Source organism: Cololabis saira, chromosome 24 (genome assembly GCF_033807715.1).
Source record: "Cololabis saira isolate AMF1-May2022 chromosome 24, fColSai1.1, whole genome shotgun sequence".
NCBI lineage: Eukaryota > Metazoa > Chordata > Actinopteri > Beloniformes > Belonidae > Cololabis > Cololabis saira.
The window spans coordinates 21,503,520-21,526,690 of record NC_084610.1 but is presented as its reverse complement, the minus strand read 5'-3'; the positions used below and the strand labels follow the sequence as shown (position 1 = coordinate 21,526,690).

General features: G+C 40.2%; 1 protein-coding gene across 1 annotated transcript in view; it reads right to left on the bottom strand.

Moving 5' to 3' along the window:
- Positions 1-23,171, bottom strand: part of LOC133425230 (kalirin-like) — a 112,656-nt gene that overhangs the window by 63,264 nt on the left and 26,221 nt on the right. The window contains 14 exon segments of the mRNA XM_061715965.1: positions 581-728; positions 4,027-4,079; positions 4,193-4,315; positions 6,762-6,836; positions 6,912-7,028; positions 7,156-7,212; positions 7,214-7,279; positions 11,297-11,389; positions 11,481-11,615; positions 14,609-14,740; positions 16,478-16,669; positions 18,529-18,651; positions 20,348-20,669; positions 22,375-22,598. Coding sequence (XP_061571949.1) covers positions 581-728; positions 4,027-4,079; positions 4,193-4,315; positions 6,762-6,836; positions 6,912-7,028; positions 7,156-7,212; positions 7,214-7,279; positions 11,297-11,389; positions 11,481-11,615; positions 14,609-14,740; positions 16,478-16,669; positions 18,529-18,651; positions 20,348-20,669; positions 22,375-22,598 — 1,860 coding nt within the window.

Genomic DNA, 23,171 nt, shown 5'->3' with positions numbered 1-23,171 from the left:
TTCGGCCTCATTTCTTTCTTTCTTTCTTTTTGCCTCATTTCTTTCTTAATTTCTTTCCTTCTTTCTTTCTTTCTGGCTCATTTCTTTCTTTCTTTCTGGCTCATTTCTTTCTTTCTTTCTTTCTTTCTTTCTTTTTGCCTCATTTCTTTCTTTCTGCCTCATTTCTTTCTTTCTTTCTTTCTGCCCCATTTCTTTCTTTCTTTCTTTTTGCCTCATTTCTTTCTTTCTTTCTGGTTCATTTCTTTATTTCTTTCTGCCTCATTTCTTTCTTTCTTTCTTTTTGCCTCATTTCCTTCTTTCTTTCTGGCTCATTTCTTTCTTTATTTCTTTCATTCTTTTTTTTCAGGCTCATTTCATTCTTTCTTTCAGGCTCATTTCCTTCCTTCCTTCCTTCCTTCCTTCCTTCCTTCCTTCCTTCCTTCCTTCCTTCCTTCCTTCCTTCTGCGTCGATTTAACACAGAACCATAATAACTTATCGTGAACAGTAAAATATCGCCCATCCCTAGTGCAAAGCATTAGCTCGGGTTGCTAGTCCGGAGGGACGACGGGTCACGCGGCGCAGCAGGGAAGCCTCCCTCACCTCCAGGGTGCACTGCTGCAGAATGCGCAGCTGCAGGTAGACGTCGAGCCGGATCTTCCTCTGGTGGAACAGCTCCTCCAGCTGCACGTGGGACTCCTCCAGCTGCTGCAGAACCGACTCCACGTGGGCCACCGAGCTGCCCTGCGGCCTGAAACAACGCAGACACACGTTACAGACGCCTGGACACTAGAGGTGGGTGCAATTCATCGATGTGTCGATGCATCGCGATGCGTCACGTGACGATTTGGAATCGATTAATTAATTTTTTTATTATTATTTTATTATTTTTTTAGTTATCCTATCCAGATTCCAGACTGAATAAGCTGCTGAATCATTTCATTTTCAAGAATGCACATTTCTTATTGTTCACTTGAAATATGGCAGATATGTTTACACTAACTACATATCTGGTTTACTTGAATTAATGAACTCATTAAATCCAGGGCTTGACCGTTTTCAGTGTTTTCCACCAATAGAGGGCGCTCTCATGCAAGTGCAGCTTTCCCTGGTCAAAGTTAAGTAAGTCAAAGAGCAAATGTTTACATAGTCATTAAATAAATTATTTTGTGTCTTTGAAAAATACATGTCAAATGTTCAAAAAACCTTGTTTTTAATGAGTGCTGTTAGAGGAACTGAGTTAATTGATTGGCTATTTATTTACAAATGTAGCCACAGATGAAGACAAAATCAATCTTGTATGGAAAAAAGCATTAAAAATCACAATAATCGAAGAATCGAAGCTCCAATAATCGAATCGAATTGACAATCGTTATAATCGAAGAATCAAAGCTCCAATAATCGAAATCGAATCGTGAGGTACCCTTGTTTGCACACCCCTACTGGACACCAGTGAGTTCGAGCACGTCTACAGCCGAACGATCTGAGAGATCCAAACTGGTTCTGACTCGTCTCAGAGTCGTGGGATTTCATGGATCTACTGCAGCTTTCTGGTGGAATCTGGTTTCTGAGGACGAAACACCAAAGATCGAAGAAGAAGAAGTTGTTTCTTCAGTAGCTCAGTGAGTTTTACTCAGAGTGGTCATCCGTACGCCATTACAACGCCTCTACAGAAACTGCCCTGCTCAAGGTAAATAGTGACATTATGAGTCTGCAGACTCTGGGAAATGCACCGTTCTGATCCTGTTGGATCTTTCCTCGCCATTTGACACTCGATCATGAAATCTTGTTAACAAGACGGAGGGATTTGGTTGGAATGTCTGGACCTGTTCTATCGTGGTTCATTTCCTATTTGTCAGGTAAGACCTTTAGATTTGCTGTGCGGAGTACCTCAGGGTTCTGTTTTGGTTCCACTTTTGTTTTTATTATATGTTACCCCCTTGGGTAAGAAAATCCAGGAGTTCGTTGATGTTTTATGCCACTTATTTGCAGACGATATCCAGCTGTACTTTTAAGGCCTCTGAGATTCAGAAATTGAATTCCTTGATTGGGGGCCTTGTGCAAATAAAACAGTGGCTCGGAGTAAATTCTCTGCAGTTGAACTCAGATAAAACTGAGGTGCTGGCGATTGCCCCTGATGATTACATCTCAGCCAGTTTTTAGACGATTTGAGTGTCTCATTTAAGTCAAGCCTAAGAAATCTTGGTGTTGTCTTTGACAAAGACATGTCATTAGATCACCACTGCAAACAGCTGATGAGGAACTAATTCTACCAGTTAAGGAATATCTCCAAACTAAGAACAGTTGTTTCAAAAAATTATCTTGAGCTATTTATTCATGCTTTTGTGTCGTCTCGTTTGCACGACTGCAATGGTTTGTTTTCTCGCTTAAACAAGAAGGAACCGTCTCATCTTCAGCAAGTCGAAAATTCTGCAGCAAGGCTGCTGACCTGCTCTAATAGAAGGACTCACATAACCCCAATTTTAGAAAAACTCTTCCCTGGCTCCCCGTTCCTTTTCGTTTTACCTTTAAAATCTTGGTCCTGACATTTAGAGCTCTGCATGGTCAGTCCCCTCCTACATCCAGGACCTACTATGCTTCTACTCTCCATCTCGGAGGCTGAGGTCATGTGACCAACGTCTATTTAAGAGGCGAGGAGATCGCTCTGGGCCGATCTGTCTCTCGGCCCAGCCCCGCTGTCTCTACGTTCACTGGACTCCATCGACCTTCTGTGGAGTCCTTTAAACGGGCCTTAAAACACTCTTCTACAAGCAGGCTTTCCCCTGAACTCTTTCCTTGACCCCTTTTATTCAAATATTTGTATTTATTTATTTTTTGCTGCCCACAACTTTTTATCTTACTTAGTAGCTAGGTTTTGTCTTAGTTTCTTAGTCTTGTTTTTAGTCTTCTTTGTAAAGCGCTCTGAGATCAGTCGCTCCAGGTGAAAAGCGCTATATAAATTGAAATTATTATTATTATTATTATTATTATTATTATTATTATTATTATTTTAAGAGCAAACCCACCTGTTTCTCTGAGCTTTTAAATATATGAGCATCATGGTGATTTTATGTACTTTTATTCTAGGAGTTTTTCATCTGTATTGTCTTGTTTTTATCGTATTTCTACTTTTATTTAAGTGTTTTATTCATTTTATTTTATTTATTTTTTGTGAAGCACCTTGTGACATTCTACTGTCTGTGAAAGGTGCATTTTACTTACTTACTTACAACCTTCTTAGCATTAAACCGCTAGATTGTCGGCAGCATGTGGCGGCTGGTCGCCATGGTGACAGTTTTCTGTGACCTTCTACTCAAAGGTGTCAAGTAACGAAGTACAAATACTTTGTTACCTTCACTTCACTTCACTGGAGTAATTATTTTTCAGACGACTTTTTACTTTTACTCCTTACATTTTAAAAACAGCCTCGTTACTCTATTTCATTTCGGCCTTTAAAAAAAAAAACTATCCAGTTAAATTGCTCCATCCGGATAGAGTGAATTTGGTTGTGGTTGTTTCAGATGTTCTTGTCCAGTTTTGTTCTTACATCCGTTCCCTCAGATTCCTGCAACTAAACTTGGATGTACATTCCAATAAAGGTTAGGATAAATGATAACATGCCTCTGAAGTTTGACTTTTTGCACCATTACAATACTTATAGGTAACTAGTCATCATATCTCCTGCTCTCTGAAACACATGTTAATGCTCAATAGTACACATATATGCTTCTTTAATATATTTACATTATACTAAGATGCATTCATTTACAATGGCTTTTGTCCTTAATGGCTTTTTTCCCCCTTACATTACTTTTACTTTTATACTTTAAGTAGTTTTGAAAGCAGTACTTTTATACTTTTACTTGAGTAAAAAACTTGAGTTGATACTTCAACTTCTACAGGAGTATTTTTAAACTCTAGTATCTATACTTCTACCTGAGAAATGAATGTGAATACTGAAGACACCTCTGCTTCTACGTTCACTCTCACACGCGAGGACAAATAAACAAGTACAGGTCTGATTCAGGCTCCGTGCAGGACTGTGATACCTGAGTTGCAGGATGAGGTCTTCTCCTTCCCGGATGACACTCATCGCAGCTTCCTGTGGGTCAGGGTTAGAGTCGGGGTTAGTGGGGGGTCAGGGCTCCTGGTCGGGGCTGTTAGCTGGTTAGGGTTAGCCTTCAGCTGGGGCCGGGGGGGGGTCTGAGGTGGTACCTGTGTGTTGGCCTGCTGCTGCTGCTGCTGGCTGATCAGAGCCTGCAGAGCCTCCACCGTGTCCGGGCACACCAGCACGTCTGAGGACAGCTGCTTCTGGAGGCCGTCCATCCACGCCGACAGCTGAGGACGAGGAAGAGGAGGAAGAGGAGGGACATGAGAAGGGTAATTTTCCAGGTAAAAACTACTAAATAATCTGCCAACAGACATTTTGAAGCAAGGTGCCATTTAACCAGGGGTCGGCAACCCAAAATGTTGAAAGAGCCATATTGGACCAAAAACACAAAAAACAAATATGTCTGGAGCCGCAAAAAATGAAAAGTCTTGTATAAGCTTTAGAATGAAGGAACACATGCTGCATGTTTCTATATTAGTTAGAACTGGGGGGAGATTTTTTCTTTATTATACACTTCGAGAAAAAAGTCGAAATGTCGAGAAAAAAGTCAAAATGTCGGGAAAAAAGTCGAATTTTCGAGAAAAAAGTTGAAATGTTGGGAAAAAAGTCAAAATGTCGGGAAAAAAGTTGAAATTTCGAAAAAAAAAATGAAATGTCAAGTTTAATGTTGAAGTACAATCTTGAGAAAAAAGTCAAAATGTTGAGAAAAAAGTCAATGTCGAGAAAAAAGTCGAAATGTCGGGAAAAAAGTCGAAATTTCGAGAAAAAAGTTGAAATGTCAAGATTAATGTTGAAGTACAATCTTGAGAAAAAAGTCAAAATGTTGAGAAAAAAGTCGAAATGTCGAGAAAAAAGTCGAAATGTCGAGAAAAAAGTCGAAATGTCGAGGAAAAAGTCGAAATGTCGAGAAAAAAGTTGAAATGTCGAGATTAAAAAGGAAAGGAAAAAGGAAGAAAAAGAATAAAAAAAAGAAAAAAAAGAGAAAAAAGGAAAAAAAAAGAGAAAAAAGGAAAAAAAAAGAGAAAAAAAGCTCCAGGAGCCACCAGGGCGGCGCTAAAGAGCCGCATGCGGCTCTGGAGCCGCGGGTTGCCGTCTCCTGCGTTAAACCAACCCAAGAACCAGAGTTGCACATCTGAACTACCTTTCATTTCTAGGATTTTGGAGAAAGTTGTAGGTATGCAACCTATTTCTCACATGGAGCAAGGAGCATTTATGGTTTATAGTTTGGGTTTTGTAGATTGCAATCTGCTGAAATGGCTCCTCTCAGAGTTTCTAAAGATCTCTCACGCTTGCAAACTCCCAGATTTCTGGTTCTGCCTGGTCTTTTTTGACTGCAGAACATCGTTCAACAGGATGCACAAGTGTTTCAGGAACGTCTTCTGCGTTGGTTTCACCTCGCTGACAGGACCAGAGACTTTTAAAGCTGATGTTTTTTTATGTGGAGTTCCTCAGGGTTCAGTTTTAGGCCCCGTTCTGTTTTCAGAAGATATTCAGAAACGTCACCCTTTATGCTGATGATATTCAGCTGTGACGTGACGCTCCTTTCAGACCTCTCACCTTTTCTTCGACTGACTGTACCTTCAACTAAAATGACAGAATATCTCATAGTTGAAGAAATGCAAACCTCTGGTCCAAAACTGCTTTTTTTTAAGGAACATTTTTAAATGAATAAAGCTGGTGTCAAAGCCCACGCCGGCCCTGGGTTGACCCGGATGGGTCGAGGGGCAAAGGTGGAGTGGCTGGACCAGCTAGCTCAGGGGTCGGCAACCGCATGCGGCACTTTAGCGCCGCCCTGGTGGTTCCTGGAGCTTTTTCAACAAAATATTCTTCTTTTTTTTTGTTTTTTCCTTTTTTTTCTCATTTTTTCTTCTTTTTTCTTTTTTTCTCTTTTTTTCTTCCTTTTTCCTTTCCTTTTTAATCTCGACATTTAGACTTTTTTCTCAACATTTAGACTTTTTTCTCGAGATTGTACTTCAATTCAATTAAATTTTATTTGTATAGCGTCTAATACAACAAATGTTGCCTCTAGGATCTTTCCAGAGACAATTATTACAACAGTACTTCAATATTAATCTCTCAACTACAACTACAACTAATATTAATTCTCAACATTTCGACTTTTTCCTTAACATTTCGACTTTTTTCCTCGAGATTGTACTTCAACATTAATCTCGACATTTCGAGTTTTTTCTCAACATTTTGACTTTCTTCACGAAATGTTGACTATTTCCTCGTCATTTCGACTTTTTTCTCAACATTTCAACTTTTTTCTCATGGTTGTACTTCAACATTAATTTTGACATTTCAACTTTTTTCTCGACATTTTGACTTTTTTCTCAAAGTGCATAATGATAAAAAAAAATCTTCCCCCAGTAATAACTAATATAGATACATGCAGCATGTGTTTTTTTGTGACTTTTCATTTTTTGCGGCTCCAGACATATTCGTTTTTTTGTGTTTTTGGTCCAAAATGGCTCTTTCAGCATTTTGGGTTGCCAACCCCTGAGCTAGCTAACGTTAAGTGAGGTAAGGTGTTGGGCGGAGTCGGCTTTCAAAGGTTCTGTAGATGATGTCACAAAGGAATGGTCGGGTTGTTTTTAAAACCTCAGATTGACCCTCAGGTGATCTCGACACCTGACTGAAGTCAGGGGCGGCCGGTGCAGCAGGCGTTACCTCCTTGGTGTGGGTGTAGAAAGACACAGCGAGGTCCAGCAGCAGCTTCCTCTGTTCAACCCGCTGGATGAAGGCCTGAAACACACGGGAACAGCGTCACCGCGTCTGATGTTCACATGACCCCACCGCTCCTCCCTCCGCCGGATGTACCTGCATCCTGAGCTCCAGGTCCCGGGCCGCCTGGTAGATCTCCTCCTCTTCACACTCTCCCGACTGAGCCAGCTGATCTGCTGCTTCCAGGAGCTTCTCTGCGTTCGTGTACGTGTTCTGAGGCACAAACCAACACAAATAACAGGTGAGTTTTGGGTCTAAACCTTCAAAGTCAGACGTCTGCAACAGCGCTGACTTCCTGAAGTGTAATGATGCGAAGGTTCTCATCGAAGGCTGGAACTACCTGTGCGACCTGCTGGAAATCGTCGTGGCGTTTCTGCAGCGCTCGCGCCCGGTGCAGGGGACTTCCCCACACCGGTGTGTTTGTTGAGGAAAACCTCTCCATGCTGCTCCACCCAGTCCAGAACCTGGAGACGGAGAGGAGGGCGGAGAATCTGCATGTAGATCTAGACCAGGGGTCGGCAACCCGCGGCTCTAGAGCCACATGCGGCTCTTTAGCGCCGCCCTAGTGGCTCCTGGAGCTTTTTCAAAAATGTTTGACCTTTTTTTCTTCTTTTTTTCTCTTTTTTTCTTCCTTTTTCCTTTCCTTTTTAATCTCGACATTTCGACTTTTTTCTCGACATTTCGACTTTATCCTCAAAATTTTGACTTTTTTCTCGACATTTCGACTTTTTTTTTCTCGACATTTCGACTTTTTTTTTTCTCGACATTTAGACTTTTTTTTCTCGACATTTCGACTTTTTTTTCTCTCGACATTTCGACTTTTTTATCGACATTTCGACTTTATCGACATTTCGACTTTTTTATCAAAATTTTGACAATTTCCTCGACATTTCGACTTTTTTCTCGACATTTCACCTTTTTTTTTCGACATTTCAACTTTTTTTTTCTCGACATTTCGACTTTTTTCTCGACATTTCGACTTTTTCCTTGAAATTTTGACTTTTTTCTCGACATTTCAACTTTTTTTTTCTCGACATTTCGACTTTTTTCTCGATATTTCGACTTTTTCTTCGAAATTTCGACTTTTTCCTCGAAATTTTGACTTTTTTCTTGACATTTCGACTTTTTTTTTCTCGACATTTCGACTTTTTCCTCGAAATTTTGACTTTTTTCTCGACTTTTTTTTTCTCGACATTTCAACTTTTTTTTTCTCGACATTTCGACTTTTCTTTTCTCGACATTTCGACTTGTGTTGTGTTTTTGGTCCAATATGGCTCTTTCAACATTTTGGGTTGCCGACCCCTGATCTAGACTCAACCCTGAACGAGGACCTGAACATGAACCTGGATACGAAACCGGATCCGCTTCTGTTTTTGAATCTCAATCCGGGGTCGTATCTGAATCCCAGAAATCTGGATCTGAACAGCTGAACTCTGAATGTGGGACAAATGTCCTTTTAAAGCAGAGGGCGGAGCTTATTAATGAGCACTGACATGGTCTGCCTGAGCCTGTACGGCCACTCCTGCAGGTGATTTGCAACAACAAAACTAGTGATTGTAATATATGTCCAATCAACACATTGAATTCTATGGGAGTGGATGGGGCTACAGTCCTTTAATTTTTCTATGTGACTTTGTTTCAGAGACATGGACAGTTTTTTTGGGGTTTTTTTCCCCCAAAGATCATGCTTTCATTGTGACTTAGTTCTGAGGTTATGTTCATCTTAAGCCTGAATGAAGGCCACTGTGCTCACCCAATGATATTGGCACTACATTGATAGTGACCTGTCCAATAAACAGAAAATTGCATTCCTTGGGGGTGAAAATAGGGGTCTAGAGCCCTATATAATCTTTCTCTGTGACTTAATTCTACAGATATGGAGTTTTTTGTGCAAAAAATTACCTTGAAAATTAAATTTTACCTTCAACATGACCTTGAAATAGGAAATTTATCTCAGAATTGAATTCCTAGCACCAAAAAAGTTGAGAAAGTGACAATATACAACAATCTAGGACTAAGAGAAGCTGAGATATGACCTTTTCGGCGTGAGCCATTTTCGAATTTTCTGAAAACCGGCCACTAGGGGGTCATCCCAATTTGTTTGCGGTTTTGAAAACCTTATGTACGGTGGCCGAGACCCGCCATTGCTGAAAATTAAAGAAACGCTGCAAACAAAACGAAACGCTGCAAATATAAAGACACCCCGCTGCAAATAAAATAAAAAACGACGCAAATAAAAAAGTCACAATGGAAGTGAATTACCAGGGACTATTTTTGCCGATGCGCCGGTGTTGCACATTAAAAACTACACGTAGCGACGTTGAACACTAACCTTTTCACTTATTTTCTCGTTCGTTGTTCTTCTTATTCCTCGCTCTTCTAATTTCTTCCTTTTCACTCACGTCCTCTTCGTCTTCTTCTTCTCCTCTCACGTAAAAAACACCGGTGCATCAGCAAAAATAGTCCCCGGTAATTCACTTCCGTTGTGGCTTTTTTATTTGCGTCGTTTTTTTTATTTGCAGCAGCGTTTCTTTATATTTGAAGCAGCATTTGTTTTTATTTGCAGCGTTTATTTTATTTGCAAAGCGTTTATTTTATTTACAGCGCCGTTTCTTTTTATTTGCAGCGTTTCTTTAATTTTCAGCAATGGCGGGTCTCGGCCACCGTACTTATGTCCATAACTAACACCATGCCAAATATCCAAAACTTGTCACCAAGTGCACGATTTTCATGAATTCCCTCCCAGCTATGATGGACCCACGGGAGACCAAACCTATGAAGCTTGCTCCGGTTGAGCCTGGCTGGCTCGTCAAGTTCAGCAGCCCAACACACAATAACAATACAACTAACAACAACAACTACGAGCCCCTTCCTCCGGCCTTGCGGCCTTGAGGACCCTCGTTGGGGATGTCAGTGGTCGAAGACCTGGACATATTTTCATCAATCAGGACCTGGCGACCAAACCGGTCCCTGATCCAAACTCCCCACAGTCCTGCTGCTCTGGAACCGTTTGGATCTAGATTCAGGTCCGAGGAGACGGCCGGTCGGCTTTCTGGTCACATGTGTCTCCTACCGTGGTGAAAACTGTTAAACAGGACTATGATCTGGATCTGGATCTGGATTTCTATAACCTGAATCTGGGTCTGAACCTGAACCTAGATCTAGAGTGAATCAGAACTTTGAGACATTAAACTGGACCTGAATCTTAATTTGAATCAGAATCTGAACCTAAAATCGGGAACGTGATTGAATTTCTGGATTTGAATGTAAATTAGCATTTGTACCTAAATGATGTCTAAATCTCTCAGTCTGGGTTTGGTGTGTGAACTGGACGAGGCTGAGCGTCAGAACATGGCTCTTGGTGTGACCTCGTGTTTAACTTCGTTGGTGGATACGAATCTGGATTCTGAACTGGATCTAAAGCTGGATGTCAGTCTGAAATCTTGATTTGGACGTTAATAAGTCAGTACGGTTACATGCAGCAGTTCAATCGGGTTGCAGATCGGATCAGATAATGACATGCATAAGATCGGATCACTTGTCTGATTACACATGCTGTTCAGAGATCAGACTGAATCAGACTGAATAACCCAGTATAACCAGAGCATGGCTGACTCCGTGACGCTAGGTGGCGCTGTACCCAAGGTAACCATTTCAACAAAGAGCCACTTCCGGTTGACCTCCGCTTAACAACAAGGAAAGGAAAAAGTGCATTCTAACTGCTTTCCTATTAATAATCTGTCTAAAACAGCCTTTATCAACCTTTTTTCAGTCATGACACCTTTCAAAAGTGAATAAAATCTCACGACACCCCAGAGTAAAATATAATTAAAAACCGCACTGCATCGCTCTGACTGTGAATGCATAAGTCCCGTTTATTTTGAATCAATAACTTGAACACGATAACTGCACCAGAGTAGAAGTCATCGTTCACTGTTGTGCTTGGTTGCCACGCTGATGGACAGAAACTATGGTGATTTTTAAAAGAAAGACTGCCTAAAGAGACTTTTCCAGACGGCTTTTCCAGCTTTTCACACCGGCCGTTCAAAGTGAAATCGACGCAGAGCTTACGCCGTGAGGTACGCAACGCGCACGTACGGTGCGCTTCGCCGCGTAACCTACGCCGTAATCTCTGCGTTGGTTAACGCAGAACCATAAATCAGCCTTAAAGCTGGGAGCGTCGTGGGAGAGATGGATGACTGAGGGGGAACAGTTTCCCCAATGATGCGATGCGTGGGCTAACGTGTCTGCTGGGATTACTTTGCGAGCTTTTGCAAAAGCGTGCATTTCCGAGGCGCCGCACGGCACGGAAAGTGACTCTGACAGCGAGGAATTTCGGACTGGCACAGCTGATTTAGCGGAGCTCTTTAATGCAGAAACAGAGGATGAGACTTTGAAGGGTTTGATTAATGTACTGAAATACTGAAATAAAGTAGTCTACAATCAAACAAAGTTTTGTGACGGTCAGTGGTGGATCGTACCTGTCTGACATCCTGCTGGAACACACACAGCTGCAGGCGCTGGTGGAGGCGGAGCTTACGGTGCTGCCACGCCCCCTCCACCTCATGGTGCCCCTGCTCAAACAGAAGAAGTCCCTCATCAGCTCCTCCGTCTCACCTGGGCCGCTCGGGTTCACTACGGGAGACGGCAGACCGGCACCCTCACCTGCATCACCTGGTGCAGAGCTCCCATGATGCCGTGCGTGGCACTACTGAAGTCTGGTTTGGCTGCTGATTCGTCCGATTCGGTTGCCGGGCAACGCTGAAGGACATCCAGTAATGCTTTTCCACTTTCACTGACCTGCAGGTGGACATAAGACAGACAGAGGAGTTCAGACAGGAGGTGTGTTGATTAGGGATGGGCAGTATGGACTAAAAAATGTATCACGATAACGATGAAAAAAATACCAATTCAACTCCATCTTTTTAACTATATATCTATCTCTACACAAAAACGTCATCAACGGGAATTTATCCTTCTTTCTTCAACAGGATGCACAAGTGTTTCAGGAACGTCTATTTGGTTGGTTTCACCTCGCTGACAGGAGCAGAGACTTTTAAAGCTGCTGTTTTTTTATGTGGAGTTCCTCGGGGTTCAGTTTTAGGCCCCGTTTTGTTCTCAGAAGTTATTCAGAAACGTCACCCTTTATGCTGATGATATTCAGCTGTGACGTCAATGGGAATTTATCCTTCTTTCTTTCTTTCTTTCTTTCTTTCTTTCTTTCTTTCTTTCTTTCTTTCTTTCTTTCTTTCTTTCTTTCTTTCTTTCTTTCTGGCTCATTTCTTTCTTTCTTTCTTTCTTTCTTTCTTTCTTTCTTTCTTTCTTTCTTTCTTTCTTTCTTTCTGGCTCATTTCTTTCTTTCTTTCTTTCTTTCTTTCTTTCTTTCTTTCTTTCTTTCTTTCTTTCTTTCTTTCTTTCTTTCTTTCTTTCTTTCTTTCTTTCTTTCTTTCTTTCTTTCTTTCTGGCTCATTTATTTCTTTCTTTCTTTCTTTCTTTCTTTCTTTCTTTCTTTCTTTCTTTCTGCCTCATATCTATCTTTCTTTTCATTTCCTCCTTCCTTCCTCCTTCCTTCCTTCCTTCCTTCCTTCCTTCCTTCCTTCCTTCCTTCCTTCCTTCCTTCCTTCCTTCCTTCCTTCCTTCCTTCCTTCCTTCCTTCCTTCCTTCCTTCCTTCCTTCCTGTACGTTGTGCGTGGATTTAACGCAGAACCATAAATCATCTTTACACAAAAACATCATCAACGGGAATTTATCGTTTTTACCGCAAGATGACAAATTCTTACCGTGGGGGATATTTTTGACGGTTTATTGTGAACGGTAAAATATCGCCCATTCATATGTGCAACCTATTTATCAAGTGGAGCAAGGCAACATCTATGAAAAATGTGGGTTTTGTAGATTGCAATCTGCTGAAATGGCTCCTCTCAGAGTTTCTAAAGATCTCTCACGCTTGCAAACTCCTGCTGACTGCAGAACATCGTTCAACAGGATGCACGAGTGCTTCAGGAACGTCCTCTGCGTTGGTTTCACCTCGCTGACAGGACCAGAGACTTTTAAAGCTGCTGTTTGTTTATGTGGAGTTCCTCAGGGTTCAGTTTTAGGCCCTGTTTTGATCTCAGAAGATATTCAGAAAGGTCACCTTTATGCTGATGATATTCAGCTGTGACGTGACGCTCCTTTCAGACCTCTCACCTTTTCTTCGACTGACTGTACCTTCAACTAAAATGACAGAATATCTCATAGTTGAAGAAATGCAAACCTCTGGTCCAAAACTGCTTTCTTTCTTTCTTTCTTTCTTTCTTTCTTTCTTTCTTTCTTTCTTTCTTTCTTTCTTTCTGTCTGTCTGTCTGTCTGTCTGTCTGTCTGTCTGTCTGTCTGTCTGTCTGTCTGTCTGTCTGTCTGTCTGTCTGTCTGTCTGTCTGTCTGTCTGTCTGTCTGTCTGTCTGTCTGTCTGTCTGTCTGTCTGTCTGTCTGTCTGTCTGTCTGTCTGTCTGTCTGTCTGTCTGTCTGTCTGTCTGTCTGTCTGTCTTTCTTTCTTTCTTTCTTTCTTTCTTTCTTTCTTTCTTTCTTTCTTTCTTTCTTTCTTTCTTTCTTTCTTTCTTTCTTTCTTTCTTTCTTTCTTTCTTTCTTTCTTTCTTTCTTTCTTTCTTTCTTTCTTTCTTTCTTTCAAATTCTTACCGTGGGGATTGTTTTTGACGGTATATCGTGAACGGTAAAATATCACCCATTCCTAGTGTTGATGGGTGTAGGACAGGTGTGTTGATGGGTGGAAGACCAGTGTAGGACAGGTGTGGGACAGGTGTAGGACAGGTAGAGGACAGAAGGAGGACAGGAGGAGGACAGGTAGAAGACAGGAGGAGGACAGGTAGAGGACAGAAGGAGGACAGGAGGAGGACAGGTAGAAGACAGGAGGAGGACAGGTAGAGGACAGGAGGAGGACAGGAGGAGGACAGGTAGAAGACAGGAGGAGGACAGGTAGAGGACAGAAGGAGGACAGGAGGAGGACAGGTAGAGGACAGAAGGAGGACAGGAGGAGGACAGGTAGAAGACAGGAGGAGGACAGGTAGAGGACAGAAGGAGGACAGGAGGAGGACAGGTAGAGGACAGAAGGAGGACAGGAGGAGGACAGGTAGAAGACAGGAGGAGGACAGGTAGAGGACAGGAGGAGGACAGGAGGAGGACAGGTAGAAGACAGGAGGAGGACAGGTAGAGGACAGGAGGAGGACAGGTAGAGGACAGGAGGAAGACAGGAGGAGGACAGGTAGAGGACAGGAGGAAGACAGGAGGAGGACAGGTAGAAGACAGGAGGAGGACAGGTAGAGGACAGAAGGAGGACAGGAGGAGGACAGGTAGAAGACAGGAGGAGGACAGGTAGAGGACAGGAGGAAGACAGGAGGAGGACAGGTAGAAGACAGGAGGAGGACAGGTAGAGGACAGAAGGAGGACAGGAGGAGGACAGGTAGAGGACAGAAGGAGGACAGGAGGAGGACAGGTAGAAGACAGGAGGAGGACAGGTAGAGGACAGAAGGAGGACAGGAGGAGGACAGGTAGAGGACAGAAGGAGGACAGGAGGAGGACAGGTAGAAGACAGGAGGAGGACAGGTAGAGGACAGAAGGAGGACAGGAGGAGGACAGGTAGAAGACAGGAGGAGGACAGGTAGAGGACAGGAGGAGGACAGGAGGAGGACAGGTAGAAGACAGGAGGAGGACAGGTAGAGGACAGAAGGAGGACAGGAGGAGGACAGGTAGAGGACAGGAGGAGGACAGGTAGAGGACAGGAGGAGGACAGTCGTCACCTGTGTGTAGTTGGCAGAGATCTCCTCGTTGAGCTCCTGGTGTGTTTTGACGGCGGCCTCCAGCTCTGCCGTTTCCGACGGCAACGAGCCCTCGGAGCACAGCTGCACCCATCCCTCCACCCGGTGCAGGAACTGGAACAATAATAATAATAATCTTAATAATAATTATTACAATAATAATCTTAATGATAATTATTAATCATTATTAATTATTAATATTAATCACAACCGACGACAGATCAGTCATGTGATGCACGGCGAGGCGGCTGTGATGTCGCCCGCGAGGACGATTTTGACGGACGCACCACTGTACAGCCACATGCAAAAGTTTGTACCCTTGTACCCTACTCTTTTTATGTGCAAGAAATGTAATGAAAATCATCAGCATTCATTATACCGTTATTGATTTAACCAAATATATATTATTATTATTATTATGATTAATAATAATAATAATGATGATGATTACGATAGTAATAATAATCTTAACAATAATAATATGAATAATCTTAATAATAATAATGTTACGATAATAATAATATGAATAATAATAATCATAATAATAAAAATCTTAATAATAATAATAATAATAATACTCTTAATAATAAGAATAAGAACAATCTTAATAATAATAATATGAATAATAATAATCGTAATAATAAAAATCTTAATAATAAGAATAATAATACTCTTAATAATAAGAATAAGAATAATCTTAATAATAATATGAATATGAATAAGAATAATCGTAATAATACAAATCTTAATAATAATAATATTAAGAATAATAATACTCTTAATAATAATAAGAATAATAAGAATAATCTTAATAATAATAATCTTAATAATTACGATAATAATAGTAATCTTAATACTTTTTTATGTTGTATGTATTGCTATTGGGTCTAGAGCCTGTAATAAAGTTTATATATAATAATCCTAATAATAATAATAATAATAATAATAATAATAATAATAATAATACTCTTAATAATAATAATAATAATAATAATAATAATCTTAATAATAATAATGTTACGATAATAATAATATGAGTAATAATAAAAATCTTAATGATAATAATACTATTAATAAGAAGAATAAGCATAATCTTAATAATAATAATAATATGAATAATAATAATCGTAATAATAAAAATCTTAATAATAAGAATAATAATACTCTTAATAATAAGAATAAGAATAATCTTAATAATAATATGAATATGAATAAGAATAATCGTAATAATACAAATCTTAATAATAATAATATTAAGAATAATAATACTCTTAATAATAATAAGAATAATAAGAATAATCTTAATAATAATAATCTTAATAATTACGATAATAATAGTAATCTTAATACTTTTTTATGTTGTATGTATTGCTATTGGGTCTAGAGCCTGTAATAAAGTTTATATATAATAATCCTAATAATAATAATAATAATAATAATAATAATAATAATAATAATACTCTTAATAATAATAATAATAATAATAATCTTAATAATAATAATGTTACGATAATAATAATATGAGTAATAATAAAAATCTTAATGATAATAATACTATTAATAAGAAGAATAAGCATAATCTTAATAATAATAATATGAATAATAATAATCGTAATAATAAAAATCTTAATAATAATATTAATAATAATAATACTCTTAATAATAATAATAATAATAATAATAATAATAATAATAATAATAATCTTAATAATTACGTTAATAATAATCTTAATAATAATAATAATAAAGGTTCTGAGTTGTTTGTTTACTACTTTACGATCTACACTAACTACGATCAGGTGATTCAACGTTTGGACTGTCGACATTCTACTGTGAAGGTGTAGCGATCACCTGCTCCGCCCCTTGGTGGAAGCCGGTTGCCATGGCGAGCGTGTTGCTGCGCTCCTCCAGCGCCGTCGTCAGGGACTTCCAGTCTTCCTGTAACCGTGACGACACCAAGGCGATCCGCTCCGCCCCGTAGTGTCCGGCCTCTGCGAGCCTCGCCGCCACGGTGACCACGCTGTCCACGTTCACGCTGCCGTTCTGCACACACACACACACACACACACACACACACACACACACACACACACACACACACACACACACACACACACACACACACACACACACACACATATGGATATGCTTCCTATTCCAAATTATTTCGTTTCAGGAGTATTTCAGGAGTATGGGGCTTAAAGGAAAACATGAAAGGACAAAGGGTACAAAATAGGGCAATCCCATATTTTTTAGGGGTTCATAAATTCGCGCCCATACAAGCTATAACAGGAGATACGGGATGAGAGCCATGTGAGGTACGTTGGAAAGGTGGTATGTTTTAGCTTTATGGAACAGAATAGTGAAGATGCCAGAGAATTATGGGCTCAAATTAAAGCCATAAATATTTTGTGTCCGTAAATAAACTTTGTACTTGTAGAAATATTTTGTGCGTGTGCAAAAAATATTTGTACTTGCACAAAATATTTCTACAAGTACAAATATTTTTTTCACACACACAAAATATTTCTACAAGTACAAATATTTTTTTCACACGCACAAAATATTTCTACAAGTACAAATATTTTTTGCAAGTACAAATATTTTTTGCACAAGCACAAAATATTTCTACAAGTACAAGGTTAATTTACAGATACAAAATATTTATGGCATTAATTTGAGCCCATAGAAAATAGAATTGCCAAGAAAATATTAAAATGGGATGTCACAATAAAAGGTGCATGAGCAAGTGAAGTAAAGGATATATTTATGAGGATTGGCGCATTGCATTTATTTCAGAATGTGAGCGTTGTGAATGTCTCTTTGGCTAAAGAAACCTTGTTTAATCTATATCAGATCAATTGGTCAAAGGACATATTGTATAAACCAAAATTGAGAATATTTAGTATGATAAAAAGTTGTTATAGCTGTGAAAAGTATGTTTGTGCCTCGTTATCTAAAGGACAACGATGGAATCTTGCCTCTGCACCTTGAGACAGGACGATATCGGGGGGAGAGAGCGGATTTGTCCTTACTGTGACATTAATGATATTGAAAATGAGTTCCAATTTGTATTTTATTGTCCTCTGTATCATGAGTTGCGTCAAAAATTATTTGATAGGTGTAAGAATTTGGATTTGATGTGGGTAAGTGATGCTGAGAGGATCAAATGGATTTGTGATTATAAAGTATTTGCACTTGCTGACTATTTAGAGAAAGCGTGGGATAAACGAAGAAAAGTAACATATACAAGACTGTCTTAGAAAATTAGAATATTGTGATTTTCTGTAATACAATTACAAAAACAAAAATGTAATACATTCTGGATTCATTACAAATCAACTGAAATATTGCAAGATTTTATTATTTTAATATTGCTGATCATGGCTTACAGCTTAAGAAAACTCAAATATCCTATCTCAAAAAATTTGAACATTCTGGGAATCTTAATCTTAAACTGTAAGCCATAATCAGCAATATTAAAATAATAAAATGCTTGCAATATTTCAGTTGATTTGTAATGAATCCAGAATGTATGACATTTCTTTTTTTTTTAATTGCATTACAGAAAATAAAGGACTTTATCACAATATTCTATTTTTCTGAGACAGTCCTGTATGTGAAAATATCCATTCTGGTTTTTGTTGGGGAGAAAGAAATATTAAATATTTTTATTTAATTTATTTATTTTGTTTTTCTGGTGTACATTGTGCAGCTCCCAATTAAGTGGGTGTGATATTGTATATTGATGATTTTCTGTTTCTGGTGTCTTATAATCCTGTAAGGGATGGGTCTTCGGACATGACACTTTCATTCATTCATTCACACACACACATAGCTGTGGTCCTACCCCCTCCACCACACACACACACACACGTGTAGACACAGACGCACAAACCGACCATGCAGTTGGCGGTGAAGTGCTGGTGCTGCGTCTGCAGGTCCACGGCGTGCTGGTGGCTCTGGCCGACCTCCGCCAGGCTCTGCAGGAACAGCTCTTTGCTGTGAGCGATCCACTCCGACATCTGGGACGGGAGCAGACGGACAGAGTTGCCACCCGTCCCTTGAAATACGGAATCTTCACGTAATTGGGAATTAAAAGTTCCGTATTGAACCAATACGGACATTCTTATTGATTGATGTCATGATATAATATACAGGTGAAGGTCAGAAAATTTGAATATATTGCAAAACTTCATTCGTAGTAAATTCAACTAAAGGGGAAACAAATATATTATTTCCCACTTCATTCAAAGTGAGATATTTCAAGCCTTTATTTGTTATAATTTTGATGATTATGACTCAGTTTATGAAAACCCCAAATAAAAAATCTAAAAAAAATTAGAATATTTTATGAAATCCATAAACAATTCAATCATCAAAATTATAACAAATAAAGATTTAACACATCTTGCTTTGCATGTAATGAGACTATTTAATGTATTAGATTTGCCTTTTAAGTTGAATTATTGAAATAAATAAACTTTTACACCATCTTCTAATTTTCAGACCTTCACCTGTAGCTTATTCTATCCATTTGGTTGATGTGGACGTACATATAGCATATATAGCATAATATAATATAATATAATTTAATAGCATAGAAGGTTATTTCAGTTGCTAGCATGGTTGGCTGTCTGTACAGTCAAGCAAGTTCAATGCTATTAAAGAACTTTAAAGGGGACCTATTATGAATGTCTTAAAAACAAGCTATTGATTTTTTTTTGCTATATAAATTAGAGATTCAGCCTCTAAACCATGTCTTTATCTTCCCTTTCTCTAACCTCCTTATCTATGCGGGATTCTGAGTGGGCGGGGCTATGATAATGAGGCTCTGTGCTGATTGGCTGCCTGAATGACGTGATACACCACTACGGAAAAATGGCGGAAGCTCCGGCCGGCGGACTTAGTTGTGGGCGTGGTTTCACACATCGGAGGCCAACCGATGTAAATCGCATTTTTGTTACGTAACGACGGGAGCAGAATCTTTGTCTCGTAGATCCACATCACACTGGACGGCTCATCCGGGCGGCTGTACAGACACTGCAGAATTTGGTTGCTTTCCTCCTTCTCTGAGTTGGCAGGCTGAGGGGAGACCACTTTATATATGTTAAAGCAAGAAAAAACCTGTTTTTCATAATAGGTCCCCTTTAAACTTATCAAAGCATTTTGTTATTTCATATAAAATAAATACATGTCTACAGGACTGTCTCAGAAAATTAGAATATTGTGATAAAGTTCTTTATTTTCTGTAATGCAATTAAAAAAACAAAAATGTCATACATTCTGGATTCATTACAAATCAACTGAAATATTACAAGCCTTTTATTATTTTAATATTGCTGATTATGGCTTACAGTTTAAGATTAAGATTCCCAGAATATTCTATTTTTTTGAGATAGGATATTTGAGTTTTCTTAAGCTGTAAACCATGATCAGCAATATTAAAATAATAAAAGGCTTGCAATATTTCAGTTGATTTGTAATGAATCCAGCATGTATGACATGTTTTTATTTTTATTGCATTACAGAAAATAAAGAACTTTATCACAATATTAAAATTTTCTGAGACAGTCCTGTATGCAGTTTAGAAGTTTTGGGGATGTCCCTTTTTTTTGGTGCCTGCGCTGCTGAAATCAGGGGTTTCCCTTATTTCTATTTCTGAAAGGTGGCAGCCCTAGCTGGCGCCGGCGTGGCTGGAGCTTCCCTGCGCGGCCTCACCTTGGTGGCGTCCTGCTCGAACAGGTGCAGCTGCAGCGCCTGGTCCAGGTGCAGCTTCCTGTCGCTCCAGCACTGCAGCAGGTGGCCGCGGGCCGCCTGCAGCCGCTCCAGCAGGGACGACACCTTCGGCGCCACACTCTGGAAGTCTGCCCCCCCTGACAGCCAGGTGCCCCCCCCGCCGCCGCCGCCGCCTTCGTTAGAGGCGTCGCCGTGCGCCGGCCCGAGGCGCATGCGCTGCAGCAGGCTCTTCCCCTCGCGGTCCAGGCCGTCGACCGGCGCCGTGGCGATGGTGTTGCGAAGGCGGCCGTGTTCCTCCAGCAGCCTGCAGGGAAACCGGAGGTTCAGGTCCAGGACTGGATTGGGGCCCTAAGCGAAATGTTATTTGGAGGCCCCCCCACCCTCAAACCTCTCCTCATCCCAAACGTATCATTGACTACATTTACATGCATCAATAACCCTTTTAAAACCGGAATATTAGCAATAAACCGGTTTTGCACGGCCATGTAAACACCAATAACCCCTTTGAATAACCGGAATTTGCTCATATTCTGGTTTTTAAAAACCCGAATATGACCCCTGGGTTACTGCTTTTAAAACCTGAATATTTGGTCATGTAAACGCCAAACGGAATATCCTCATCAAACGGAACATGAATTTGTTTTCTGTGCATGTTCTTTTCGCAAGGAATCCTGGTCTTTTGAGTCCAGGAAGTTCTTATAAACACGGAGAAACGCAAGACCAGGACGAGACTAATCACTTCATAAATGTAATGAAGGATATGAACATTTTGGTATTTGTAGACGGTAGAAAGCACCGGGATAGAAGATTTACTAAAAGGTGAGCGAGAAGTTGCGCCGAAGCAGGATTTGTACGAACGCCAGACCAGATCAAGCACCGCTGGAAGACGCTGAAAAAGGCGACTACAGGGTGAAGAAACAAAACGGTACCAGCGGGTCCGATTATCCGCCCTGGTGCTGTTTTTGTTCTTGTTTTGGATTTGGATACAGGAAGAAGAAACGGAAATGACGGGAATTGCGTCATGGTGTTCCCCGTGCGTCGCTAGTCTATGACTACGTTTACATGCAGTCAAAATTCGGGTTATTGCTAATATTCCGGTTACTGAAACATTCAGAATATTCCGTTTACATGGTAATTAATCATTCTGGATATCTGGATCAAACCAGCGACGCACGGAGAACGTCATGACACAATTCCCGTCATTTCCGCTTCTTCTTCCTGTATCCAAATCCAAAGCAACAACAACAACTGCAGCATGGTGGATAATCGGACCTACTGGCACCGTTTTGTTTCTCGGTCCTGTAGTTCTCCTTTTTCAGCGTCTTCCAGTGGTGCTTGATCTGGTCTGCCGTTTGTACAAATGCTGCTTCGCGCAACTTTTTGCTCACCTTTTTGTAAATCTCGCTATCCCAGTCTACAAATGCCAAAATGTTCATATCTTTCATTACTTTTATGAAGTGATTAGTCTCCTCCTCACTCCAAAAGTGTGGCGTGGTCTTGAGTTTCGCCATGTTTATAAGTACTATATTATACTATATTATACTATTTTATAAGATTCCTTGCGAAAAGAACATGCACAGAAAACAAATTCCTGTTCCTTTTGATGGGGATATTCCGTTTGACGTTTACATGACCAAATATTCGGGGTAGGTAGTTCCACCTGTTTCAAGTAGATTTTCACTTGAAATAAGTAGAAAAATCTTTTTTGCTTGTAATAAGAAGATAAATCTTGTCCCACTGGCAGATTTTCCTACTTATTTCAAAATGTACTTGAAACAGGTGAAAATTGTCAAATAAGTTATTTTTCTGGTGTTATTTTTCTGGTGATGACTCTAAATGTTGAAATAGCAGTAAAACCACATTCATTGATGAAATGACATAAGGGATGGAAAGGGGGGATGGCAGTTTTACAGGGGGGATGATTTGGACCGTTTTTATTTCAGGGGGGATGCCATCCCCCCTCAACTCCAGTATTGTCCACAGGTGCAGCGGTGCCTCGGGAAACTCACCTGCGCGCCTCGTCCACGTCCTGCGGCTCGGGCGTGCGGTTCAGCCCGGCCTCCAGCTGTTCCAGCTGGGCCAGCAGCTGCGTGGCGGCCCCCGAGAACTCCTCCAGACCCAGACGCAGCTCCGTCCACTCCACATGGTCGTACTCCAGCGCGCCGCCGAGGTCGGCCGTCAGCTGGGACGGGTCCACGAGCCGGGACAGGCCCTCCACCGACACCAGGCTGGTCTGCGGACGGAGACAGGTGCTTTAGAAGCAGCTAAATACATCAGCGCATGTCATAGATGGAGAGAAACACAACCAGACAACACAGTCTCCTTATCCTTATACAGTTTCCCTGCCTATTAATGTAAAATAGTTCTGTATATATATATATTGTATGCATGTGTTAGATCAGGGGTGTCAAACTCATTTCACATCAGGGGCCACTTAAGGACTCGGTAGATGTCAAGTGGGCCAGACCATTAAAATTATACCATACATGCTATATTATAGCATGTATGGAAGTCGCACTCAAAATATCATGTCTTTCCTTTGTTTTGGTGTAAAAAAGCGCTAGAACATTAGGAAAATGTTGAAATTCAATGAACATTCCTTTTACAAAACATTTCATGGAACACCTCATATTTCCTTAGACCAGGGGTCGGCAACCCAAAATGTAGAAAGAGCCATATTGGACCAAAAACACAAAAAACTAATATGTCTGGAGCCGCAAAAAATGAAAAGTCTTGTATTAGCCTTAGAATGAAGGCAAATGGCGAAAGGTGAAATGTTGAGGAAAAAGTCGAAATGTTGAGAAAA